The sequence below is a fragment of the Lupinus angustifolius genome, chromosome LG03 (genome assembly GCF_001865875.1).
Source record: "Lupinus angustifolius cultivar Tanjil chromosome LG03, LupAngTanjil_v1.0, whole genome shotgun sequence".
NCBI classification, from domain to species: domain Eukaryota; kingdom Viridiplantae; phylum Streptophyta; class Magnoliopsida; order Fabales; family Fabaceae; genus Lupinus; species Lupinus angustifolius.
In genome coordinates, this window is record NC_032011.1 from 4,578,952 (window position 1) to 4,602,054 (window position 23,103).

The 23,103-nt window shown below is 33.1% G+C and overlaps 3 protein-coding genes across 4 annotated transcripts; all 3 read right to left on the bottom strand.

The window, feature by feature from the left end:
- LOC109343196 (F-box protein At1g47056-like) lies at positions 2,058-4,107 on the bottom strand. Of its 2 annotated transcripts, XM_019581383.1 has the most exons (2): positions 3,797-4,107; positions 2,058-3,745 (listed from the first exon to the last, which is right to left on the bottom strand). In XM_019581383.1, exons 1-2 carry the CDS (start codon positions 3,886-3,888, stop codon positions 2,251-2,253), a joined length of 1,587 nt encoding a protein of 528 aa, XP_019436928.1. In that variant the 5' UTR covers positions 3,889-4,107; the 3' UTR covers positions 2,058-2,250. The 2 variants fall into 2 exon arrangements, with proteins under 2 accessions (XP_019436928.1, XP_019436927.1); XM_019581382.1 differs by having other exon boundaries at positions 2,058-4,107.
- Positions 8,929-14,061, bottom strand: LOC109343197 (mannose-P-dolichol utilization defect 1 protein homolog 2). The gene is made up of 8 exons (XM_019581385.1): positions 13,830-14,061; positions 13,530-13,683; positions 11,486-11,558; positions 11,296-11,362; positions 11,040-11,099; positions 10,505-10,565; positions 10,379-10,420; positions 8,929-9,279 (listed from the first exon to the last, which is right to left on the bottom strand). The coding sequence occupies exons 1-8, from the start codon at positions 13,974-13,976 to the stop codon at positions 9,176-9,178; spliced, it is 708 nt and encodes a 235-aa protein (XP_019436930.1). The 5' UTR covers positions 13,977-14,061; the 3' UTR covers positions 8,929-9,175.
- Positions 18,262-22,789, bottom strand: LOC109343198 (low-temperature-induced cysteine proteinase-like). The gene is made up of 5 exons (XM_019581386.1): positions 22,234-22,789; positions 20,260-20,495; positions 20,020-20,160; positions 19,200-19,652; positions 18,262-18,709 (listed from the first exon to the last, which is right to left on the bottom strand). The coding sequence occupies exons 1-5, from the start codon at positions 22,712-22,714 to the stop codon at positions 18,614-18,616; spliced, it is 1,407 nt and encodes a 468-aa protein (XP_019436931.1). The 5' UTR covers positions 22,715-22,789; the 3' UTR covers positions 18,262-18,613.

Consider the following 23,103-nt stretch of genomic DNA (forward strand, 5'->3'; position numbering starts at 1 on the left):
ACTGTGACAATCTAGGAGCCACAAGTCTTAGTGCTAATCCAGTTTTTCACTCTCGCATGAAACATATTGCTCTTGCGTATCATTTTGTACGTGAACAGGTTCAAAAAGGCATTTTTCGCATTTCATATGTTTCCACAGACGATCAACTGGCTGATATACTCACAAAACCGTTACCACGTGCTAAGTTCGAATTTCTCATGTCCAAGTTGCACCTATTCTACAAATCGTCCAACTTGCGGGGGAATATTAGTGATAAGCCTCACCAACCGTAACTTGTTACGTTACAGTCTGTATATTTTGAATTTGTACTTATCCTATTTGTTAGCTATCCTATTGTTAGCATAGTAGTTTGTGAATAGAGATATTCTAGGAGATCCTGTTGTTAGCTTTTATCTCTGCTAGCTTGTATAAATATTCCTTTGAAGTAAATAATGAAGATGCGCTTCATCCATAGTAGAGTCATGCGCTAAAACCTCTGAAACACAGATTTGTTGAACACCCTCACGTGTCAGTGTCGGACACGTATCCGACACGGATTCGTGAAGGATACATATCTGATACGTTTTTAACAAAAATAGGATAAGATATAATACGTTTTTATTAATTTCATGAATTATTCTACTATATTTTCTAGTTTTGGTATTTGCATTTTGGAGGACAATGATTTACAATTTCCATTATATTTTCTACTTTAGATATTTTTATTTACACTTGTAATTTTATCATATTTTATGTATTTTTTACTATTTTATATACGTATCCCTAAACATGTCATATCCTTTTTTTTTTTAAATGTATGTCGACGTGTCGGATACATATCATATCTGACACACGTATCTGTATTCGTGCTTCATAGCCTAAAACTTCTCCCTAAGCTTGAGTGGTATCTTTTCATCACATAGGACCTAAAACACCCTACATTTCAACCAACCCACTTGAAACATATGATAAACATCTCCGTCAATCTTCTCGTCATCTTGTATAATTGACTTAAAATACCTAAATCTAGTAATTTCTGCTATCATATGGTTTCCAATCTTTACATTTCCAGTAGCACATGTTCGCCTCTTAAACTTATACTCCATATACCCATTCTTACACTTATACTAAAGTTATTTATTTTTGAAGTTTGTCTCTACATTTCCAACTTCTAATTTAATCCCTCACTCGAGTCTCCCACTAAACCTATCATCCACAAAAAAACATGCATTATGTCAGTGATTCTTAGATATGTTGAAACATGTCCAACACCAATGTAAACAAGTAAGGACTAATATTGGCCCGTGCTGTATTCCTATGGGAGGATGGATAAATCAAACAATAATAGCCGTTAAATTGCTAACAGTGAAAACACACAGAAGCTTGTATCATTCACTCTCGTCTTCTCAACTAATGGTGGATTCTAATTAAACACCACCGACATGTTGCCAAAGAAAGCAAATCTGTTACACTCATACAAAAGTACACATTGATTAGATTTAGACTGGATACTATTAGCTGCACCGGTAAGAACCAAAAATCAGACACCGGAACAAACCCTTCAGAGGAGAAAAATGATAGTAGTAACAAGAATGACCTCAAGCTACAATTTTAAGAGATCATTTCTTCACGTAACTCTATTTCCTACACTTCAGTGTAAACTATAATTACCAAAGACGTGTACATTTCAGAGAAAAAAGATAAATATCTTCTACCATTCACTATCTAACATCTAAAATAGAATGTTAGTTTGAATTATAGACACCAATAAATCACAAAAAAGATATCACCCAGGTATGCTCAACCTCAATGAAACTATACAACTTGCTGTTTCCACCCGTCAAACCTAGGAATCCAGATAGATAGGCATAATACTATGTGGTAGGCTACATTAATGTTCAGATGAAAATCACAGCCAAATTGTTCAGAGAAAAAATGTTAGAAAGATACAAAAAAATGCATGGCATGTGACTTAGGGGATATTTCCAGATTTTTATTATGTAGTATATTACACTAAACATGAGGACACATTGGTGATTTAATGAAACAAAACAGAGCACCAGACAATCGCAGTGGCAGAGGAAAAATAATTGTGAATGTCGCTTCAACTATGAAGATCCAATTCAAAAGGCAGCAATAAAATCACACGGCATAAATTTCAATTTTCAATTCACATGACAGGAAACAGAAAATCAAGTGATACAACACAAGACAATGAAAAATGGTCGAAGTCTCAAAGACTTCAGATCTGTTTTTGCTTATGCATTGTTTCTAATGGCGGGCACTAGTGCTACCCCTAGTACCTGGCCATCTTCTCAAAGTGCGATCTACTAAACTCCTCCCAGACAAAAGCCTTAATCTTGATTTGAACGAAGCCGATCGACCAGTACTGCTCGAAGCAATGGTAGTCGATGCTCCTGCTGCAGCAGTTTGGTTAGGCATTGGAGAAAACTCAATGCCATTTGCTTGAGCTCCACCATTACTAGCACTTGCACCTGGATTTTCATTTTCACTTTGACCAGTATCTAAATTAACAGCAAGTGACCCTCTAGTTAACCTCAACCAATCCCCACCCTCAGAGGTCACACCCTTACACTTCTTCACCTTGACTTTCACCAAATTCGGACACCCACTCGCCAGCGCTTCCATCCCATGATCAGAAACCGGACAACTCTTAATACAGAGTTTCTTCAACGCAACACATTTCACTGCAATGCACGATATCTCAGGGTCACCAACAGAATCACTTCCACACAAAGCCAACCGCTCGAGATTCAAACAATTTGACGCCAACATTTCCAAACTCAATTTCGTAGGGTTAACACCAATAAGCACTAGTTCCTGTAAATTAGGGCAGCATTTGGCAACTGCTATTAAACCTTCATCGCCTATTCGATTCACCTTCCATCCATCAATATGAAGCTTCCTTAACAACCTACATCGTTCAGCAATTGCAACAAGACCAAAATCTGTGCACTCTGGTGTCTTAACAAGATGCAAAATTTCTAGATTTGAATAATTAGCAATACTCTGTATACCAACGTCACTAATCTGAAGCCTCTCGAGGTGGACCTCAACGATGCTCGTTACTTGATTCGCCATGAGTTGAAGAAGCGTATCCCAATTGCCAGGGCATCGGAAAAGCTTCAAGGTTCTCAGATTCTTCGCGCCGAGAATCAACGAACTGAAACATTGTCCGTTGTAAAGCTCTTTTAAGCAAATTGTTTTGAGAGAAGACGCTGCAGTGCCGGGACCGATCGGATCAGCTGCCTCTACGTCGGTGATTCCACGGAGGCGTTTGATCGAGAGTTCTTCGAGATTAGCACAATTATCGAGCACAGCGTTCATGCCTTTGGATCCGAAGGTGCAAGATCCGCACGAGAGCTTCTTCAAACTCTTGCAGTTCTTCGCGAAAGCTTGGATTCCGGAATCGGTAAGTTCTCGGCACGCGCGGAGCTTGAGGCGCGTGAGGTTAGGACAACGCCTTGAGATGAGAACGAGCGCGTCGTCGCAGATGCTCACGGATCTACGGTCGCATTTGAGAGCAAGTTTCGTAACTGAGTCGAATCGCGAGAAGAGCGTAGGGATGAATGGAAGGAGATCCGATTGTGCGATGAGAGAGAGACGGTTGCGGCTCTGTCCTTCGATCTGGTACCACCGCCGGCAAACGAGGGAGCAACGGTTGCGATCAGCGGAGCTAAGTGACTGGAAAACCGAAGCTAAACACTCATCAGGGAGATCAGAGATGTAGTCACGATTAGCTCCTTCTCCGTCGTTGTCTACGTCGTCGGCGACGGTGTTGAGCATCGGAGAAACCGAGGCAGCGGTGGATCTGGACTTTATGTAGTTAGAGGAGCGGTTGCCTTTGGCGCGGGAAGAGACGGCGGCCGTGGAAGTTACTTGGCCCATCCACGGTGGTAATGAAAATGATGATGAAATGGACGGTTGAGATTGAAAGGAGACGCACCGTTACTACAGTGGACACTTCCTCATAGAAGCCATTTCACTCCCTCGCTTATGATCTTTCAGAGTTCAGTGGCGGACATGAAATAAGACTTCATTACACTTTTTTTTTGCGCGTTGTTAATTATGATATGATAAAATGAACAAATTAAAAGAGAAGGGGGAAATAATGTTTTTTGGGTACTATGCAAATAACTAATTGCTTTAATACATCACTAAACTAATTAAAAGTAATGTGCTACGAGACTGGTCATGCTCATCTTTTTTCAATTTTATACTCTAAGCCTTTCTTTGTTTCAGGTGAAATAGAGTGGAGAGAAAATGGTGTGAGAGAATAAAAAATAGTGAATATTTATATCCTTTGGATAAGAAGAGAGAAAGAGGGAAGAGAAGAAAAAGTGAGTGAGACCCATCACAAATGAATTTTCTCCTACTTTGAAGAGAAAGGGAAGAGAGGGTGAATTTTTTTGTTGAAATCTCAAAAATGTCTTTCAATTTTGTTTGTTTTCTCTATTTAGTGGTTTTAATTAGTGCTAATATACAATGGTCTTTTTTTAATATAAAAAATATCAATTAAAAAAGTTAATTGATATTATAATAATATATATAATTTAAAATTACAACATTTATTTTTAACTAATAATAAAACAACAATTTTCTATTCATTCTCTTTATTTTAGAGACATTTTTGTCATTTAAATCATAATATTATCTCTATTTTCTCATTTTCTATCCAACCAAACAAAAGAGAAAGATAAAAAAATATTTTTTCCATTCATTTTCTCTCATTCTTCTCTTATACCAAAGATCATACAAATCTACTCTATTTCTTCTCTTTCTCTTTCTCACCTCTCTTTTTCTTACATTTTTCTCTCTTCTTACTTTCTATGCACAAGGGGAGAACAATCGTGAATGAGATAGGCATGCAAGTATGTTTTTAATATTATTTTATACTTTAAGGTTATTATTAGTAGAATAAAAATATTTTTAATATCTTTTTCAATGTGTGATTCTTCTTTTATGAATTTTTTATTAAATAAGAATATATTTTTACCAATGAAAAATAAGGAGAGATATAAATATTTGGTTATATTTATTGTAAAATATAAAAATGTTGGATTGGTTGTGAGACCTAAACAAAAAAAATAATATTTTTTATTTCAAGAAAAAAATAAATATTATTCTCCTCATAATATTTTTCCATTACCCTAAAGTGGGGATGGGAGATTGGAGTCATCTACTAGTGAAAGTTCATAAATCAGAAAAAACTTTTAATATTGAATATAGTGATAAATATGGAAAATTTTAATAATATATATATTGAGGTAAAATAAGGGGGCACTCATATCCACACCCAAAATGATTTTGCTTTTCTATTCAAAAACCTTTATAATTAATATGTGTTGTATGTTTTGGTTTTAAATTATACCAATATTAATGAGCTAGTTGTCCTACTTTACTACATTTTATATCACTTAATTAGTATTATTAAACTTGTATCAGTTATAGACGGTCATTATTAGGTCATAGTCAAATTAGTTAGTCAATTGTTACACCAATTAAAATTATATTATTATTAACATTACTTTATAATTTCGTATTCCAATTTTAAAAATATTATTATTATAAAAATATATAATTAAACAACTAAAAAAGAAAGATTTTATAACAACAAAATCAGACAAACAAATTTATAATTTAATTAAATAATTAGGTTTTGTTACCATATAAGCTAACAAATGAGATTCAAAAATTAAGTTTTGTTAGATGGAAATTTGACTTAGATTGTAGACTTTGAATCTTAAATTACAGGATTGTGCAACTTTTTGGATTATTATGGTAGGGGAAATGATGTATCTAAGACATGCAGATAAGGTGTACTATATATTTTAAAAATTAAAATAATAAATATAATTATATATAGAATGATTAAAACATTAATATAAAAATCACAAAATTTAAATATATCAATCAAATAAGTTATGTATTTCATAATTGATTTACATTTAATTTTATATTTTGAATTGTTAAATTATCAACTCGTTGTCAATGTTATTGAACATTTCTCGTCGTCAATGTTATTGAACATTTCTCACTCAATATAAGTAACTAGACAGTTTCATCCATGTATTTCTCATTTGATTACGCAACTTATTTTTTAAAATTTTCATAGTTGAAATGACTCTTACTAATGTTGTTCTGGCAACAAGTAAAATCATTTTTAACGTAAAAAACAGTAAGCTAATGAGTATATAATGTGTCTTTCACTTTCAAACAACTTAATTATCTAAAGATTATTGATTCCTTTTAAAGAAGCAAATTCAATATTAATATACATTTTAATGATGTAACTCTTATGTTGATTATCAAACATCACCAAATTAATTGAACAAAAACACATGAATAAAACTTTCCAAATTCAATCACTTTTGTAATATCAAAAAGAGAACAAATTGATTAGAATCAAACAACATATACAAAGAAGCAATTGAATATTCGTTTAGAAGAAACGATAATGAAACCTTTTAACTTATATATCCATAATGTATAAAATTATTTAGCGCAACCTCATGAAACATGTCATGTTGTTTACAAAAAAAAGTAAATAGCAAAGTTGTTGATAATATACACGTTTTTTCAAAAAAAAAATTGAGGATGTATAGAAAAAATTGAGGATGTACAGGAAGGGGTATAATTTTGAGAAAGTTGTCTTCACATGATTTATTTGGTATATCCAAGGAGATTATCGTATAGATAATGAACTAATAGCTCTTATAGTATATCATTCTTAGGAAATGAATTCTCCTTGATGTTTTGGCCAACATACATCACAAAATCCTATGTAGGAGCCACATTTTAAATGAATGTTTTAGTGTTTGACATCCACGATTTCTCCATTTTGTATATTTATTTTCTCTTAGGCTTTGTTTGGGAGTGGAGTTTTGGAGGAGAAAGGAAGAGATGACTTTGGAAAGTCTTCTTGTTTGGGAGTTGGATGAAGGAGAGATGAAGGTTTTGGAGGATTTCTCAAACCCTTCAAAACTCTTCATATGTCTATTTTTAAAGTTCCTCCGATTTGGAATTTTTTAGGAATAAAATGTCAAAATAACTGAATATTTTTAGTAATATTATATAATTATACATTATTATCCATTACTCATTGTTAATTACATTTTTAATGAAAAAATAAAAAATATTCTTACATTATCGTTAGTTTACCATGTCTTATCTAAATTTCATATTCTCAAATAAGGGTAGAGAATTTCCTTCATTTTCTCGTCTCCTCCTCCCTCTTCCTAACCCATTGATACCTCTCATTCCCTTTCCCTTATAACTCTCAAACAAAGTCTTAAGATATTTGTGTCCATAATTGTGATTACTCTTTTCTTCCTTCAAAAAAATCATGGACTTTTACTACCTTTTTAATCTTTATTTTTCCTTCTAAAAATAATGGCTATGAACCACAACTTCTATTGCCAATTTAAAGGAAGTAGTTTAGGGTCCACCACTTATAGTTTATTTCAATATATTTTTTATCGACAATTGTTAGTATGTAAGAATTTGGTATGAGCGAGACTTGTTAAAATAGCTAAACATTTTTAGTAATATTATATAATTATACATTATTGTACATTTCTCATTGTTAATTATATTTTTAATGAAGAAAAAAATATTCTTACATTATCATTAGTTTACATGTCTTATCTAAATTTCATATTCCCAAACAATGGAGAAAATTTCCTTCATTTTCCCTTCTCCTCATCCCCCTTCCTAACCCCCTTGATCCCTCTCCTTCCTTTCCCTTATAACTCCCAAACAAAGTCTTAAGATATTTGTATCCAAATTACTCTTTTCTTCCTTCAAAAAAAATCATGGACTTTTACTACCTTTTTAATCTTTACTTTTCCTTATAAAATTAATGGCTATGAACCACAACTTCTATTGCCAATTTAATGGAAGTAGTTTAGGATCCACTAGCTTATTTCAATATATTTTTTTATCGATTGTTAGTATGTTAGAATTTGGTACGAGCGAGACTCGAATTTTCAACCTTCTTCACTTTACCTCTTCTTTTTTACTATCACACCACCTTATAACTCCATTTTTTATTAAATATGATATGGATAAAACTCGAACCCATGAATTCCTTCACTCCATTCCTTAAATTTCCACCTTAACCAATAGACCATGACTCCTTAGTTTAATTCAATATTAAAGGTAGTTGGTTGTTATACACGACTTCCACCATCAAAGTTGTATACATGGTCCATGAAAATAATTTTATTCATGCATGGTGAGAAAAAAGTCTACATGGTATAAATTAGTGAATTTGATAAAATTAAAAGCTCTTGCCACATGCATTTTTATCAAAACAAATTAATAAATTGCTTTCTAGTTAACTAGGAAGGCGATAAAAAAGTACATTATATTTGTCATTTGCAGTGTGAATCAGACAGCATTACCTCCTTTCAAGGTTCAGCGTATTAATTTTTTAAAACTTATATGGATAAATCATTTTTTTATTCTAATTGTAGTATTTTGAATCTTTAACAGGTAAAAGAAGAAATTGAATATGAAATTTCCATAGATGTTGAGAAGACTCTCTCTCAAAAAACAGAAGATTCAGGCCAACTAATAAGTAAGTCCTAACTGATGTAAATTTTAACACATAGTTGAACATCTCTTATGTTGAAAGTTAATAAAGAAAAGAACGACAAAAACTTCTTTTAAAATTAAAAAAATTGTAAGTGGTGGATCTTTTTTGATATTATGAAAAAATATATTCTCACCCTACAAATAAAGACTAATTCCTTTCACTGTAGCTATCCGAAACATAAAGTTGATATATATTTCCCGAAGGACTGTAAGAAATAAAAGTAACTATTTTTCTAACCGTCACAATATCATAAATTAAGTTTTGACACTTTTGCAACCAAACTCCTTAGATTTAATAATTTAGTCATGCTATTTGAGCAATGAATAAGAAATCCTTTAAGCTAGAGTATGATAAACAAGGCAATAATTAAGCACAAGAGTCTCAGTTCCAAAGAAAGATGATAATAAGTCACTTGTTACTTAATGCAGAGTTGACTACTAAAAGAAGATCCATGCATATCAGGGTTCAATGGGCAAATTCAAAACTGATAAAAATCTGCACATGACCTGAATGCAGTAACACCCTTTGAGAGTTGAACATGATGAACTGATATAAATAACCTGCTTGGTACAGCTACTATTTCGTTTTCTTCTCTTTCCCAGCTTGAGGCTTTTGGTACATCAATATCTGGCTTAAGATGGTAAAATTTGTCGCGATGCCAATTACAGAGCCCAGTAGAACTTCAAAAGAATTAAGGGTAGTGTCAGAATAATATAAAATAGTTAACAGATTCATGTACAATAGGCAACAATGCTAAACGGTCACGAAAATGTCAAGGAAACATTAAAATGGACATACAGCTTTCTAAGTACCAAGTTAAGGATATGGAAGATGAAAAATATTCGGTTAAATAACTCATGAGGTGTGGCCAGATAAATCCCAAAAACTTGTTTACGTTAGCACAATAAAAGCTTAGTGCAAAATGTTCAACTTCATTGACAAAATAGTAGAAACAGAATAAAAGTGGCTTTCCATAGTAACAACCTACTTAAAATGGAAACTGATGTATAGCCATCATTGTTTTAGCACACATAGTAAAAAAGATTATTATAAGGAAAAGGAGAGGATCCAAACGGTGATCTAGTTCTTTCTGTCCCTTAATTATCAGACAAAAATATATGAACGGTTTCATAGGATAGAAGTGTAGAAATGGAGGATTTTTAGGTAAAAGAGAGAAATAAATTGGCCAAATAATAAGACTAATATGACTTGGTGTAAAAGATAGAGGACCAAACTTACAAATAAAAGATAGAGGACCAAATTGACAAAAGATATAAAAAACTCCTTTTACAACCTATTGCGAGATAATTATGATTTTTGAATTGTGGCAAAAAAACTTTCACAGACCAAACATCTGAAAATATATTCAAATTGCTAGCATTTTTCTTTCTCTAACATTGAGATAGAACCATCTTCCCGCACATACAAGGACAGTCTAGTGCACGAGGCTCCAACCTAGTGGGATCTGGGAGTGAGGAGGGTAGATGTACGTAGCCTTACTCTCACAAGCGAAGAGGTTGTTTCCAAGATTTGAACCTATGATCTACAAGTTACAAGACAATCAACCTTACCATTGTGCCAAGGCTCACCCTCTATCTCCCACACATGTTTTAGTTTTTTTTAAATGAATAAATGTTTCTCAAAACAAGAAATCGAACTGGTCCAGTCCTTCTAAAGAAAACATAGTATTATCAACACCAAAACTGGTTTACCATTCATTGATAACAAGGACAAAGACATAACACATCATGATGAAAAAAAATTAGGAAGCAAGGATACCAGTTGTGGGTGCATTTTCTTGGATGCTGGTGAATACCCTAACTGCAAAAAATATAAAGCAAAACAATTGGATTATAAAAAAACAGAAACTGTAACTCAAATTATATTCATGTCATAATGGCCTACCCATTGAACCTCCAAAATTCATAAAAGAAGTTAAGAAGCTCAGCTCCCCTGTACTTTTGTTCTGCTCAGACCAAAGTAAATAATCAGGGAGGAATAAGAATGGTGAAACAAAAAGTCAACATACTTCATTAACTATAACATTTCAGACCAAAAAAATAACTATAATGAAAGTAGAGGCATAAAATGAAAAATTCAGCATAACAACACAGTTAAAAGTATCCTAAAATGTCATAATTACACACGAGAAAAGTACCTAGTTTTCTAAAAATGCAGGTAACATGGGAATACAGCATACTCGGAAACCAAATTCTTTTCATGTAGCTACAAGAAAATCATCATGCAGAACAAAATGACAGAAATCATGTATTTATTACATAAGAGGAAATAAGTAGCCATTCTGATTTCTGACCATGGAGAACCAAATGTCATAAATGCATGTAAGTACCACATCTCAGTTTACAAGTTTTATGGCAACGAGGTACTTTTCACCAATATAGAAGTGATACACAAAACATGCTATTATATTTCCACTCACAGAGAAGTTTTGCCAAATTTGGGGGATTCTGGCAAAGAGAAAGATTGCATGCTGGGATGCCTGCAACAGATCATTATCCACATCAGGAAACCTTGGACATAGAGAAGCTTTATCGAACCTTATAACCAACATAATTATAAAATAAAGGCTAAAATGCTCAACAGACATGAATTGACAGAGAAGATTAGTACAAAATAGTTAATGGAGAAATATTTCAGCTACATAAATGCATTTTGAAAGTGAAATTGTTACTCACATACAAAGCCTCAAAGAGAAGAGGATCAATTTGACCAGCTAAGATAGTGGGTGCGACAGCACAATATCTGAGAACCAATATATCAAGGAAATGGCCAAGCATATTTAGTTGTATTTCAGAATGCAAGAATAAAAGCTTTGCTTCAGCTGATTAAAAAAAAATTTGTGCTTTCAGCAGTGAAGAAGGATACAGTAATGCCCGGATCCATGTTATGGAGCCCAAAGGTCGAGAATAGTAGTAGATTATGGCAATCAAAACTAAAGCTGTATCAGAAATAAAAAGGAAGACATACGTTAGATTAATTCATGAAATGAAAGCAGAATATAGCTATTCAAACAAAAATCAGGATTCTGCAAATTGCATGTCCAATATGAAGCCTATGACATTTATGGGACAGTGGAAGTACCAATTTCATATCATTCAAAAATCAGAATGTAAAATTAGCCAAATCATGAACAAAATGAGGGCTTTTTAATAGAAAACGAATTCTGTTAAGAAAGAAGAGGATCACAAAGAAAGGATAACACGATGTCCACCACCAGAAAACTACTAAAAAAGAAAGAAATATCATTCACATACTGATACTGCCAAGTTGATGATATTTTTTCATAGAAACTTACTAATAATGAGATTCTATAATAAGACAAGCACAAATAATAGTCTCGGAAAAAATATGATGGTTTTATTCATCTCATGTTCAAATCCTGCTAGAATCAAATAGTGAAAATCACACAAGAAATGATTTATGATTATCAAATGTCAACCTTATGCAGCAACAGACGCAAGGGACTTTTAATGGTGAAACTTTTAGTGGTCAACCTTATCAGATAGCGAAATTTATGTCAAAAACCAAAATTCTGGAAAGACTGGTTAAATTGAGGTCTTTTTTAATGATTTTTCCTAGTGCTTTCCTCTGCCTTCCTCTATGCTTCTTGAACTGTCCTCCATATGATCAACTTTATTTGCCGGCACCTCAACTGGTATTCCCCTCACATGACAACCATCTTAGATGAAATTCTATCATCCTTTCCTTAATGGTTGCTATTCACACTTTCTCTCAAATACAAACATTCCTAATTTATCTAAACTTATTGGGCCAACAGGTCAATCAATGTAACACCCCAAACTATTTCATTTGGGTTACATAATTATTTTTTCCTTTAGAGGGTCAAACTTAATGCAACAGTAAGATTGTTTGCCTTGTGGCCTGAATATCATGAATTCAAAGCCTAGAAACAGTCTCTTCGCTTGTGAGGGTAATGTTGCATACATTTACCCTCTCCAAACCCCACTAGGTGGGAGCCTCGTCCACTGGGCCGCCTTTTTTATTTTTTTGTTCCTTTATCAATCCATTATTAAATGAAACCAAATGAAGGAGAGTGAGCTTGTTTTGAATCAAAAAGTAAAAGGAAAATTCCTTCTTGGCTGGTTGATGGCAAGGAGGGATTCAAATCCCGACGTTGTGGTGTGTAAGCCATGTGCTCTAATCTTCTGAGCTACAGGCCCCACCCCGTCTCCATTTGATGTGTTGGCCAGAAAACCCTAAAAAGGGAACATTTTCCTGTCCCGAGCCAATTTCAGCCTAGGAATATGTGAAAGTGATCCAAAGTAAGAACGATGCATTTCGAGGTGTGAACTGTGAGACAAGGGATTTCATAATAGGTGTTTCAAATAACACAACCTTTTCATTTTTCATTCTTAGTAATTTACATCATCCTGGCACTGAACCACTTTTCTGCGGGACTTCCCCTACATATCATCACCGAGGTAGAGTTTAACCACCAAGTTTGGGTCTTTGGGATGGATTAGTGTGGTTCATTAAAGGTACCAAAATTATAAAATTGAGGCATTCGTAAGTTTATTTTTTTGGTATACAAGCTTCAAACTTAGAGGGATGACTTCATTAAAAAAACAACGTGCAAGGATGACCAACCACATAAAAGAGTATAATACAATTTAAGAGCAAAAGGTCAAATTAGTCCCTGAAAGATATTATAATGTCAGTCACACCAGTCCTTGAATAACGGAAATTAATCCGAGGCTGCTGCAACTGCCTCCTGTCATTCAAATAGTCCACCTAGACAGAAGGCAATCCTATTCACCCGAAATAATAACCTACGCGCGCGGCAATGCTGTATCTTTTCAGGACTTACTTGACTATTTACTCTAATATAAAATTCAGGTTCAATTCAAGAATGATGAACATAAGCAAAATATAAAAACTATTACTGCACCTTGGATCAAAAGAAACAATAATTCCCCATAAGCTGAAAAGGGAAGCCCTTTGTGAAGACAGTAAGCTAGTGCAATTGTATAGCCAATAGTTTCAAGCTCAAATGATATTATGCTAAGACCTCTCACACTTTGATGCTGCAAAATCTTCAAAATCTGCACTCCACAAAATCAAAATTAACATACCTAAATAACAAACAATTTTGAAACCTAGTTTGACTTAAATGAAATTAAGCATACATGCATGATCGAGGAACATTAATTGAAGAAATATCTAAACAAAAATAAAACATTGTAGATGCCTGGGGGAGTTTGACGGTGGTGGAGGCGGCGACGATGGCGTAGCCGAGGAGTTTGGAAATGAGAGGAAGCAAACAATCCTTGTCGGGGATGTTGCCACGGCGGAGAGATCCAACGGCACAGCTCAGATCAATCCCTAGATATTCCATCTTCGCCTATTTCTCTGTTTTTTTATTGTTCGATTGTTATTTTTTCGGGGACGGGGTATGAAGAAGTGTAGTGTAGTACAAAGAAATCCTTTCCTGTCTTATTTTTTATTATTTTGATTAAATATTTGATTTCTAAAAATAATATTTATTGATATTGATAAAATTAAACACATATATTAAAAAATATTACTATTGAGATATAATTTATTATATAAAAAATAATAATTTATTAATATGAGATATTCCAAATTAATTGTTTAACATTTTTATGTCTAGCACATAATATTTGTTAATAAGTATATAGAATATAATATAATTAAGAAACATTACAATATATATAATAGAATTCAATATATTTCTATTGCAGCAGCACAGAGAAAAAATAAATGAAGTGATTCTTATTTTTTTTTAGTTTATTTTTCTTTCAATTTTAAATAAAAATAAAAAGTATTGACACTATTATTTTGGGAAAAAATGTTTTAAAATGAAAAACAATAAATGGACAATATTTAAAAAACCTTAACACATGTAGTCATGTGACATGTTTATCAATGCAAATAAGTAACAAGTATGGATGGTAATGAGTACGTGTGGGCACAGATAGTAGTTACCCGTTATAGACTATTATTTATTTTCATCCGTACTTATACAGGTCCCTGTGTGTGAAATTTTTGTGGGTATTTCTGAATACTCGCGGATACAAAGGGTACTTACGGTTTTTTATGTTATCAATGAATTTCTAACTTCCTACTTTTATTAGGAGCACATTTTCTTTCCCACAATTTATGTCTCTCCGTGTGTCATAAACTATGAATGGTCAAAAAAATACTTAATAATTAAATTATAGTTCACATGAAATGAAACTTAATTGTTTTTGTGCCTTTTGGTTCAACTTTCAACAAAAATGCTAAATCTATTTCAGTTTTTTATTTGTGTGGTTTGCTGCTCTCATTTCTCTATCAAAAAGTATATATTTTTCTTTATAATAATGTGTTTCTCACATGTAATGATATTTGTAGGGTATTCACCATCAAATTCAAAAGTATGTAAACAAAGTAAAAAAATATAAATAAAGTAGAAGAAAAAGATGTACATAGTGTACTAATGAAAGTTAGGATAGTATACTTTCTTTTTTAATTAAAGGTAATATAATAATCATATAAATAACGGATATTCACAAACACGAGTACCTCAATATCAGGATATCTATCTAGATGTACTACGAGTATTTTTAAAAATTCGTTTGTAAAACTCACAGATACTCATTTGTGATTCATATTCATGCCCTATAGGTATGAATTTTTTGTCATCGTTAATACAAGTGTGTCACATACATGCTCTTATGTCGATCATGATACTTTATAGGTTCATCCTAACAGAATTTTAACCTTATAATTAAAAAAAAACATTAATATCAATTCATGCTTATATATTTTAAATTTAAAAAATTATAAATATTAAAAAAAGGATTTTTCTAAAATACTACTAATCCATATAAGTTTACAACAATATAGTTAAACAAGATTGTGACACAAACTATAATATTTATAAGCAAATCAATAAAGTGGTAACATGAATTGTAACAAGTTAACTATCCAAAAATAAACACAAAAATCAAACAAAATAACTTAATGGGTATGAGTAAAAAAATAGAATCTTTATTGGAAATGGGATGTACATATTACACATGCATATGGGCTTACCCTAGTACCCTATTAGTATTATCCAATAAATTCGCCACTTTTGGGCTCCCCACTTTATACCACAAATTAATCCTCCTCCCTTTATATATATACACATATATCCCTTCCATGGCCCGTTCTAACATCCATTCCTTCCTTTCATATCCTAATTTTGTACAAAATTTAAAATCTATATCTACTTTCTTCCATTTTGGGTGGATAAAAAGGTTGTGTTAGAATGGTTTCATGATGAGCTATTTTTTGAGGGAGAGAATCATTTGGGGGTATAGTGTGAGAGGAGAATAAAGGAATGTTAGGAAGGAGGTCGATTGTGTCAAACCACAAATATTCAAAAAAATGGGATTCTTTTTGCACATATATAAAGATAAATCCAATGCAGATATTATATAGTGCAACTTCATTTGCACATTATCTTATACCTTTCAACATCGTTATCGATGTTGCTTTAACATCTTGTGATAAGATTATAGTTTGTGGTGTGACCAACTTGGTGAACTGTGGATGATACTTTTGCTACTTGATGATTTCCAAAAGTTAATGTCATGCAATAATTGGAAATGAAAATAAGAAAATAAATCATTTTTAATTCAGAATCATAACCTCTATAAATGCTTGTTCATCACAACTTCAGTAGTCATTATCAAACATATAAGATCATCAATTTGACACTAATAAGAAATACTTATAGTGTTAAAGATTCGAATAACTTATTTTTAATTTATTATTTTAATAACATAACTGTTTTTATAGGTGGCAAATATATTGATATAGAGTAGTGGGTATAGAACATTTTATTTCAAATTACAAATGTGGCTGGATATGGTAGCAGGTATATCCCTATTAAGGTGTGATGTTCCATTTTGTTGGTTGGTGTTGAAAACGAAATGAAAGACGAGAGTGATATAATTGAAGTATGCATCAAGCTGTTCTAGACGAAAAAATGTATTGACTCATGGTTCCCCATAATTGTTTGGACAGATACGGTGTAAGAAATTTAATTGAATGTACTATTTAGCAGAAATTTGTAGATCTAGAAATATATTTATTGGAATAATATTGAGGTCACTTCGGGAAACGAGATTAATAATTGTCCATTACGATTATACAAGTAGAGCACAGTTAATATGAAATTCTTAAATTACCGTAAATGTGATGAGTTATAGATTGCTTATCCTTCCACTTAATGGAAAGGTGGGGGAATTGTTATCGTAATCTTTTGTACAAGACTATAGTCGTGCAAGGTCTCACGAATTTTAGATATATCAAAAGATCAAATCTTTGATTTATATGAACAATATTTGTTGAAAGTGATAATCATATATTTTAAAATTGATTAGTTCGTTATTCATATGGTAAAATAATTGATTATACCAAAAAAAATGTCGAACTTTGTCACTCTTTCCTATTGGTATCAAGCTTGTGGGATCTCCAATTACTAGTCATAAAACAAAAGGAAAGGATAGTTTAGTAGGTATGTGGTGGGGGAGAAAAGGTACCTATTTTTTGTTGTTGGAATAATAGCAAAGAGAATACTTGATGTCTCAAAAAGATATCACTATCACTTGGGTGAATCTGGATCCTCTTCTGTGGTAGATCCAGTATAGGGATAAGATTGTAATATGAGGTTTTAAATTTTTTTAACAATATAGATGTTATATTATTTTTAAATAAAAAATGATATAAAAATGAAATTAATTTAGATCTCATATTTTAGTACTGGACCATTTAATATTGGAGAGAATTCTAATCTGATTTGGGCCTACATTCTTTTTGTTTTCTTCTGTGGCCCACGTTTTTTATTCTGCCCAATTTGCAATTTTAAACCAAGAAATATCTCCATAGAATGATGATATTTTCCTTCCCATTTTCTTGGTTTTGTCCCATCCTGTTTATAGCCATGCGGATTAAGAATATACACAGGCAAATAAAAATAATCAATAGTTTCATCTAAAGTGGATACTCAATTTGGTATGGAAATATTTGCATCCAAGGTTCTTAAAGAGTAAGTCAATCTTCGAGGAGGAGAGGTAGAATTGTAGCTGTGGAGCATAGCACAAAATACATCTCCACCTAAAATAAAAAATAAAAAATAGATAGGATAGTACATGATACCCTTACTTAGTTGAATCTGGGAGGGTAAATTGATACAACCATATTCTCATAAAAAAGTACATCAATATGTATATACATTGACACGAGACGAAGGTTATGAGTTAGACCAAGTCGAGTTACTCCAACTTGGGTCAAAGTTGAAGTAGAGACTACCAGCCAAAGGTTTTGGGAATTGTTAAAAAGCAATAAGTGATGAGTTGCTACACCCGGTCAAGTTGGGCTAGCCAACTACGGTTGCAAAATAGGTTAAAATTGGGTTTGGCGACCTAGACCAAAAATAGGGTCGAAAAACCGAATTCAGAAGTCAATAACTCGAGCACACAAATCGCCAACCCCAACACAAAAAAGCGTGTTGATTTTGCGATTCAGTGCTCCAAAGTGTTGCACCGTTATGCTCCGACTCTAGAACACTTTTCCCTATATCGACTCGCTATTCATGATGAAAAGTGAGGAATCTTACCATCCAACACTTCAACTACCCGTTTTGATTACCTTTGCTGCATTTGGGTAAAAAGAAGGAATGAGTTCTTGTGATTCTTGATCACATAATTACATAAGTTTGAAACTTACAATAATCAAACATGTTCCTAGTTTGGAATTTGAATACAAATACAGCACATAATATAACCCTATGTACAAGGTCAATGTATGACTGCAACTTGACACAGCATGTACTGTATCACAATGGCGTAGATTTATTTGTATAGTGCAGGATAAATGAAAGCAAAAAAGGAAAACAACTAATCAACTCGCGGTTGTAGTTCTTCGCCCTCCCTTGAATTCATCATCCGCTCCTGCTGCACGTACACATTTGCTTACAGCTTAAGCACTGCTTACCTCGTTCTCACTTCCAACTGAAGCGCGGAGCAGAGCCGGAGTTCGCTTCAATGCTTTCACTCCAAATGGGTTGTTCTTGCTCTATAACACACAAAACCAAGATGAGCAAAACAGTAAATAATTTATAATATTGTGTTTGAAATGAGAATGAAAAACATTTTATCATGCAAGCAAATAAAATATAAGAAGCAAGCAAGATTTTACAGAATCAGCTAGAATTTGGCAAAAAAACTCAAGGTAGATTGTCAGATTAATCATAAGTTAGGACTCAGGAGGATTACTCATCCACTTTTCGTAGTGCTTGGTACGCAGACATAACAAACCGAAAGGAAGGTTTCATTTTGTTTTCTTTGATTTCACAAACCAAAATGTGTCACTTTTTAATGTCTTATCTTGTTATGTTGTTATTGACAAACATACCAAATATTAAACATAACTTATATGTTCTGTTTCTGGTTTGCCTTGTCTACCAAATTCTAGTACCCTGTACCACATTAACAAAGATTTTGGAACAGAAAGTTTTGGATGTTTAGTATCTTTTTTTAAGAGAATAGCTGGAGTTTAGTCATACCCTTAGACAGGTTCCGGCATTAACGTTGCATATGGGATACTCATGTGGACAGCAACTGTAGTGGTCATCACAGCAGGTAGCACCATCAAGAGGACAGCATCCCCACTCAAAGCAAGAGTTTCCAAACTCGAAGATACAGCAACAAGTAGTGCTCGCAGTGCAGCTATAGTAGTTGTCACAGACAGATGGTGGCTGCACAGGTGTTGGGGGTGATGGTCCAGGTTTTGGAGGATTCTGGCCATTCTTAACGGGATAAGATGGCTCGATTGCAATTCCACACTTGCCGGCTCTGCTATTGGCTAGATTACGTTCCAGTCTGACATAGCCATTTTCTCCCCAGTTAGGACCCCATGAATTCCTCACAATCCAATAATCTTTGCCATTTTCTGTACCATATCCAACAGCGTTAACACCATGGTCCAATGCAGTTCCACATCTACCAGTAAATATACCCTGACAAAACAAGAAACACGGAATACGTGTAAAAAGAAAGTTCAGGCAATAACTGAACAGCAGAAAAGAAGCACTAATATTGGTAATAGATCAAAGTCCGCAAAATATGAAAATGAATAAGAGGATTCGGCAGATGAAAATCACTTGCCAAATGCATGATTTAATCCAAAATCAATGTGGTAATCCTGGTTTCTATCAAACGTATAGGTAATGATGAAACTCAATGGAAAAGAGGAAAGAAAAAATTTAATGTATGGTTAAATATGATGTATGCTTCTATGCATTGGCAATTTTGAACCCACTCTTATACTATCATAGGCGAAAATTTTCTTCCTAGTTCATTAGTAAAATTGACTTAGAAACATACAGATTCATATAATTGGAATTCCCGGCCACCTCCTTCGATAGCGACGGCCACGGGCTGATTTGCAACAGCTTTTTGCAAGGCTTTCTCATCATATGTAGGAACATCTTCATAACCATCAATTGCAACAACTTTAGCATTTTTCTGGAAAAAGGAAGAAAAAATATATGAATTAGAGTGGTGATGGTGACAATCTTTAACAAGCAATTCATTATATTCAAGTAACAAAGACTGAGTGCTAACCCTGTATTGGTCACATCTACCATCAACAGCTTTGTAGGGGTAATCCTCTTCGGAGTCGATGCCACCATTGTCGATGATGAACTCAAAGGCGTAGTCCATAATTCCACCATTGCATCCTTCATTGTATGATCTATCACAATCTACCAGCTCTTGTTCTGACAGTGAAATCAGATCACCTGTCACAATCTTGTTTATGCCTTCCACTGCAGCTATTGCTGAGAATGCCCAACAGCTCCCTACATAGAAAAGAACAATAGTTCTTACACTGTTTATTAACCACATATCAACATTGGTAAAGTTCGTAAATAAATTGCAAGAGTTTTCTTATGGGCCACTTACGAGTTATGTCTTAGAGGAGAAGGAATGGAAAGCGAACTCTGATGTGTTCCCTTTCCTTTCCCTTCACAACTCAACTCGCAAATAGACTCTTACATTCATCACTGCCCAAAAACTCATTAAATTGTAGGAATTCAACATGAAGTCAAGAACCATCCTATTCCCTAGTCCCCCAACTCTTGTATAATCCATGACTTATTCATCATTGGATACAAGGTTTTATGTTGTTATGACTTATCTACATAGTTAAAATGTTAATCATATTTATTATTCTTTGTCAATTAAAAATTTTGTGGTCAGCTAAAGACTAAAGAAAGTCATATTAGTTATTGATATTTAAGAGTAAAGCATCACAATCTCAAACCGTTTGTTTATTAAAAAGGAATCTCAAACCGTTCCAATATATCTTTATTCGAAATTTGGAACACACACCTAAAGATAAAAAGCTAGGATGGGCCATCATTTTGGTACAGTCGATTATACATTTCCCACTTTCCAAAAAATTAATATTATTTGATAATATAGGACCAGATTAATTTTTCCTTTTAAAAAAGTGGCTATACCATGTAGATTCTTTTACAATTCTTTTCACTAAACAATTTTTATATTATAAGAAAAGCATAAAACAGTTTTTCTATTTATGTTTTCGTTTTTTTCTCAAAAGGTCTATGTAATGATTATAAATGTTTTTAGACATACATATTGGCTACATAAATAATAAGTTATTCAAATTCAAACAAAAAAGTTCTCTTTTTTTGTCCCCACAAGTCCACAACTATTTGACAATGTAAAGACTCGCCGGAATAATTTTATTTTTTATAAAAATTTCAGCAAATACTGTACCCAAAAAATAGGATTAAAAACATGTGCAGCGATAAATTCTGATTTACCCATGATGTTCTTTTCCTCCCTTAGCAAGAAGAAAGGACAACTCTTCATAAAAGAGATACAAACCATAGAACAACCAAAGATCCAACAATTCCAAACCAATATAGTTTCATATCAAATAGAAATTAAAAATCATGACACAAGATTATGTAATCCTACAGATAAATCCGATAAAAACTGAGTTTCAAAAATTGAAAACCTTGTAGCCTCTTTTTCATTAGCACTTAAGTTTTTAATCTCAGAAATAAAATTAATATTCATAGCAACAACAAAAAACAAGAATTTTTTTCTGCAGATAGTTATTCATGTCAGTTATTGTTAAATCATGTGGGTGATAAACCAACAAGAAAGCAACACTAATTGCATATACGAATACAATAAACACAGCACAATTTCAATAATTTTTTTCCACAAAACAACAAAGAATAGTTTTTTTGAAAAGTAAAATAAATAACCCCAATTGCTACACAAGTTGATCCAATGTAAGTACATTAAATCCTTGATAGCCAAAAAGTTAAGAAACTTATTGAGAGAGTCAGGTACTCACTAAACGAAAGTAATTAGTTTCTTAACAAAAAAATGTAAATATCTTCGATAGTACAAAAAAAAATTGAAACACAACATTAATTTAAAAAATTTAGAAAAGAAAAAGAATTTGAAGCCTCATCTTTTTTATTAATGTCTAAAACTCAATCGTAAACGGGTTTCTAAAAAATAAAAACAAAAAAGAAGAAGACATCAAGTGCTTACCACACCCTCCTTGATCTTTGACTCCGACAACAGCACCTTCCTTCCTCCAATCAACAAATTCAGGCAACTTATCACCGACACGTGGCGCATAACGATTGCTCCTACTCCTCAACTTACCCACCCTCCTATTAGAGTCAATCCTACTTCCAACGAACTTAGCTCTATACTCCTCATTGGTCAGATCAGCGAACCGGTTCAACCCAAGCTTATAGGTCCGGTTCACATCATAATCATTATGCTCATCAATGAACCGAAGATTATCTTTGAAGATCTCGAACCGCTTTTCCTTCTCACCAAGCGCGTTGTAAAGTTTTCCATGCTTCACTAGCCACTCCTCGTATAGGGTCATGACCTCATCGTCGGTTCTGTGTATGTTGGTTTTGTCGTACGAGATTATGGACATGTCTATGGCTGATGAAAGTGCTAAGAGCGTGAATATGAGGAGGATCATGGTGAAGGTGTTCGATCTAGTCGAACCCATGTTGTTTTTTGAAATTGTTTTGGATAAAGATAGGATCTTGATGAGAGTTGAGAGAGAATGAGAGTTGGATGAAGAAAAGGGGATGAACTTGGACTTTATACATAGAAGAAGAGTGGGGAAGGGGATTTAGTATTAAATTAATAATAATACTAATAATTGGTGTTGATTAAGCATATATCACATAATATAATATTTATGTACTTAGTATAAATATTAGACAACTGTGACAATATATCAGTTATTTGAATTACTTTTATTTAAGAATCGCTAATAATTGAAAAAATGGTTAGTTAATTTATAATAATAATATAAAAAACTTTTATATTTTCAGTATATTTTTTTCTAAATCATAACATGGTAAGACTGTAATATTTATATATTTTTAATAT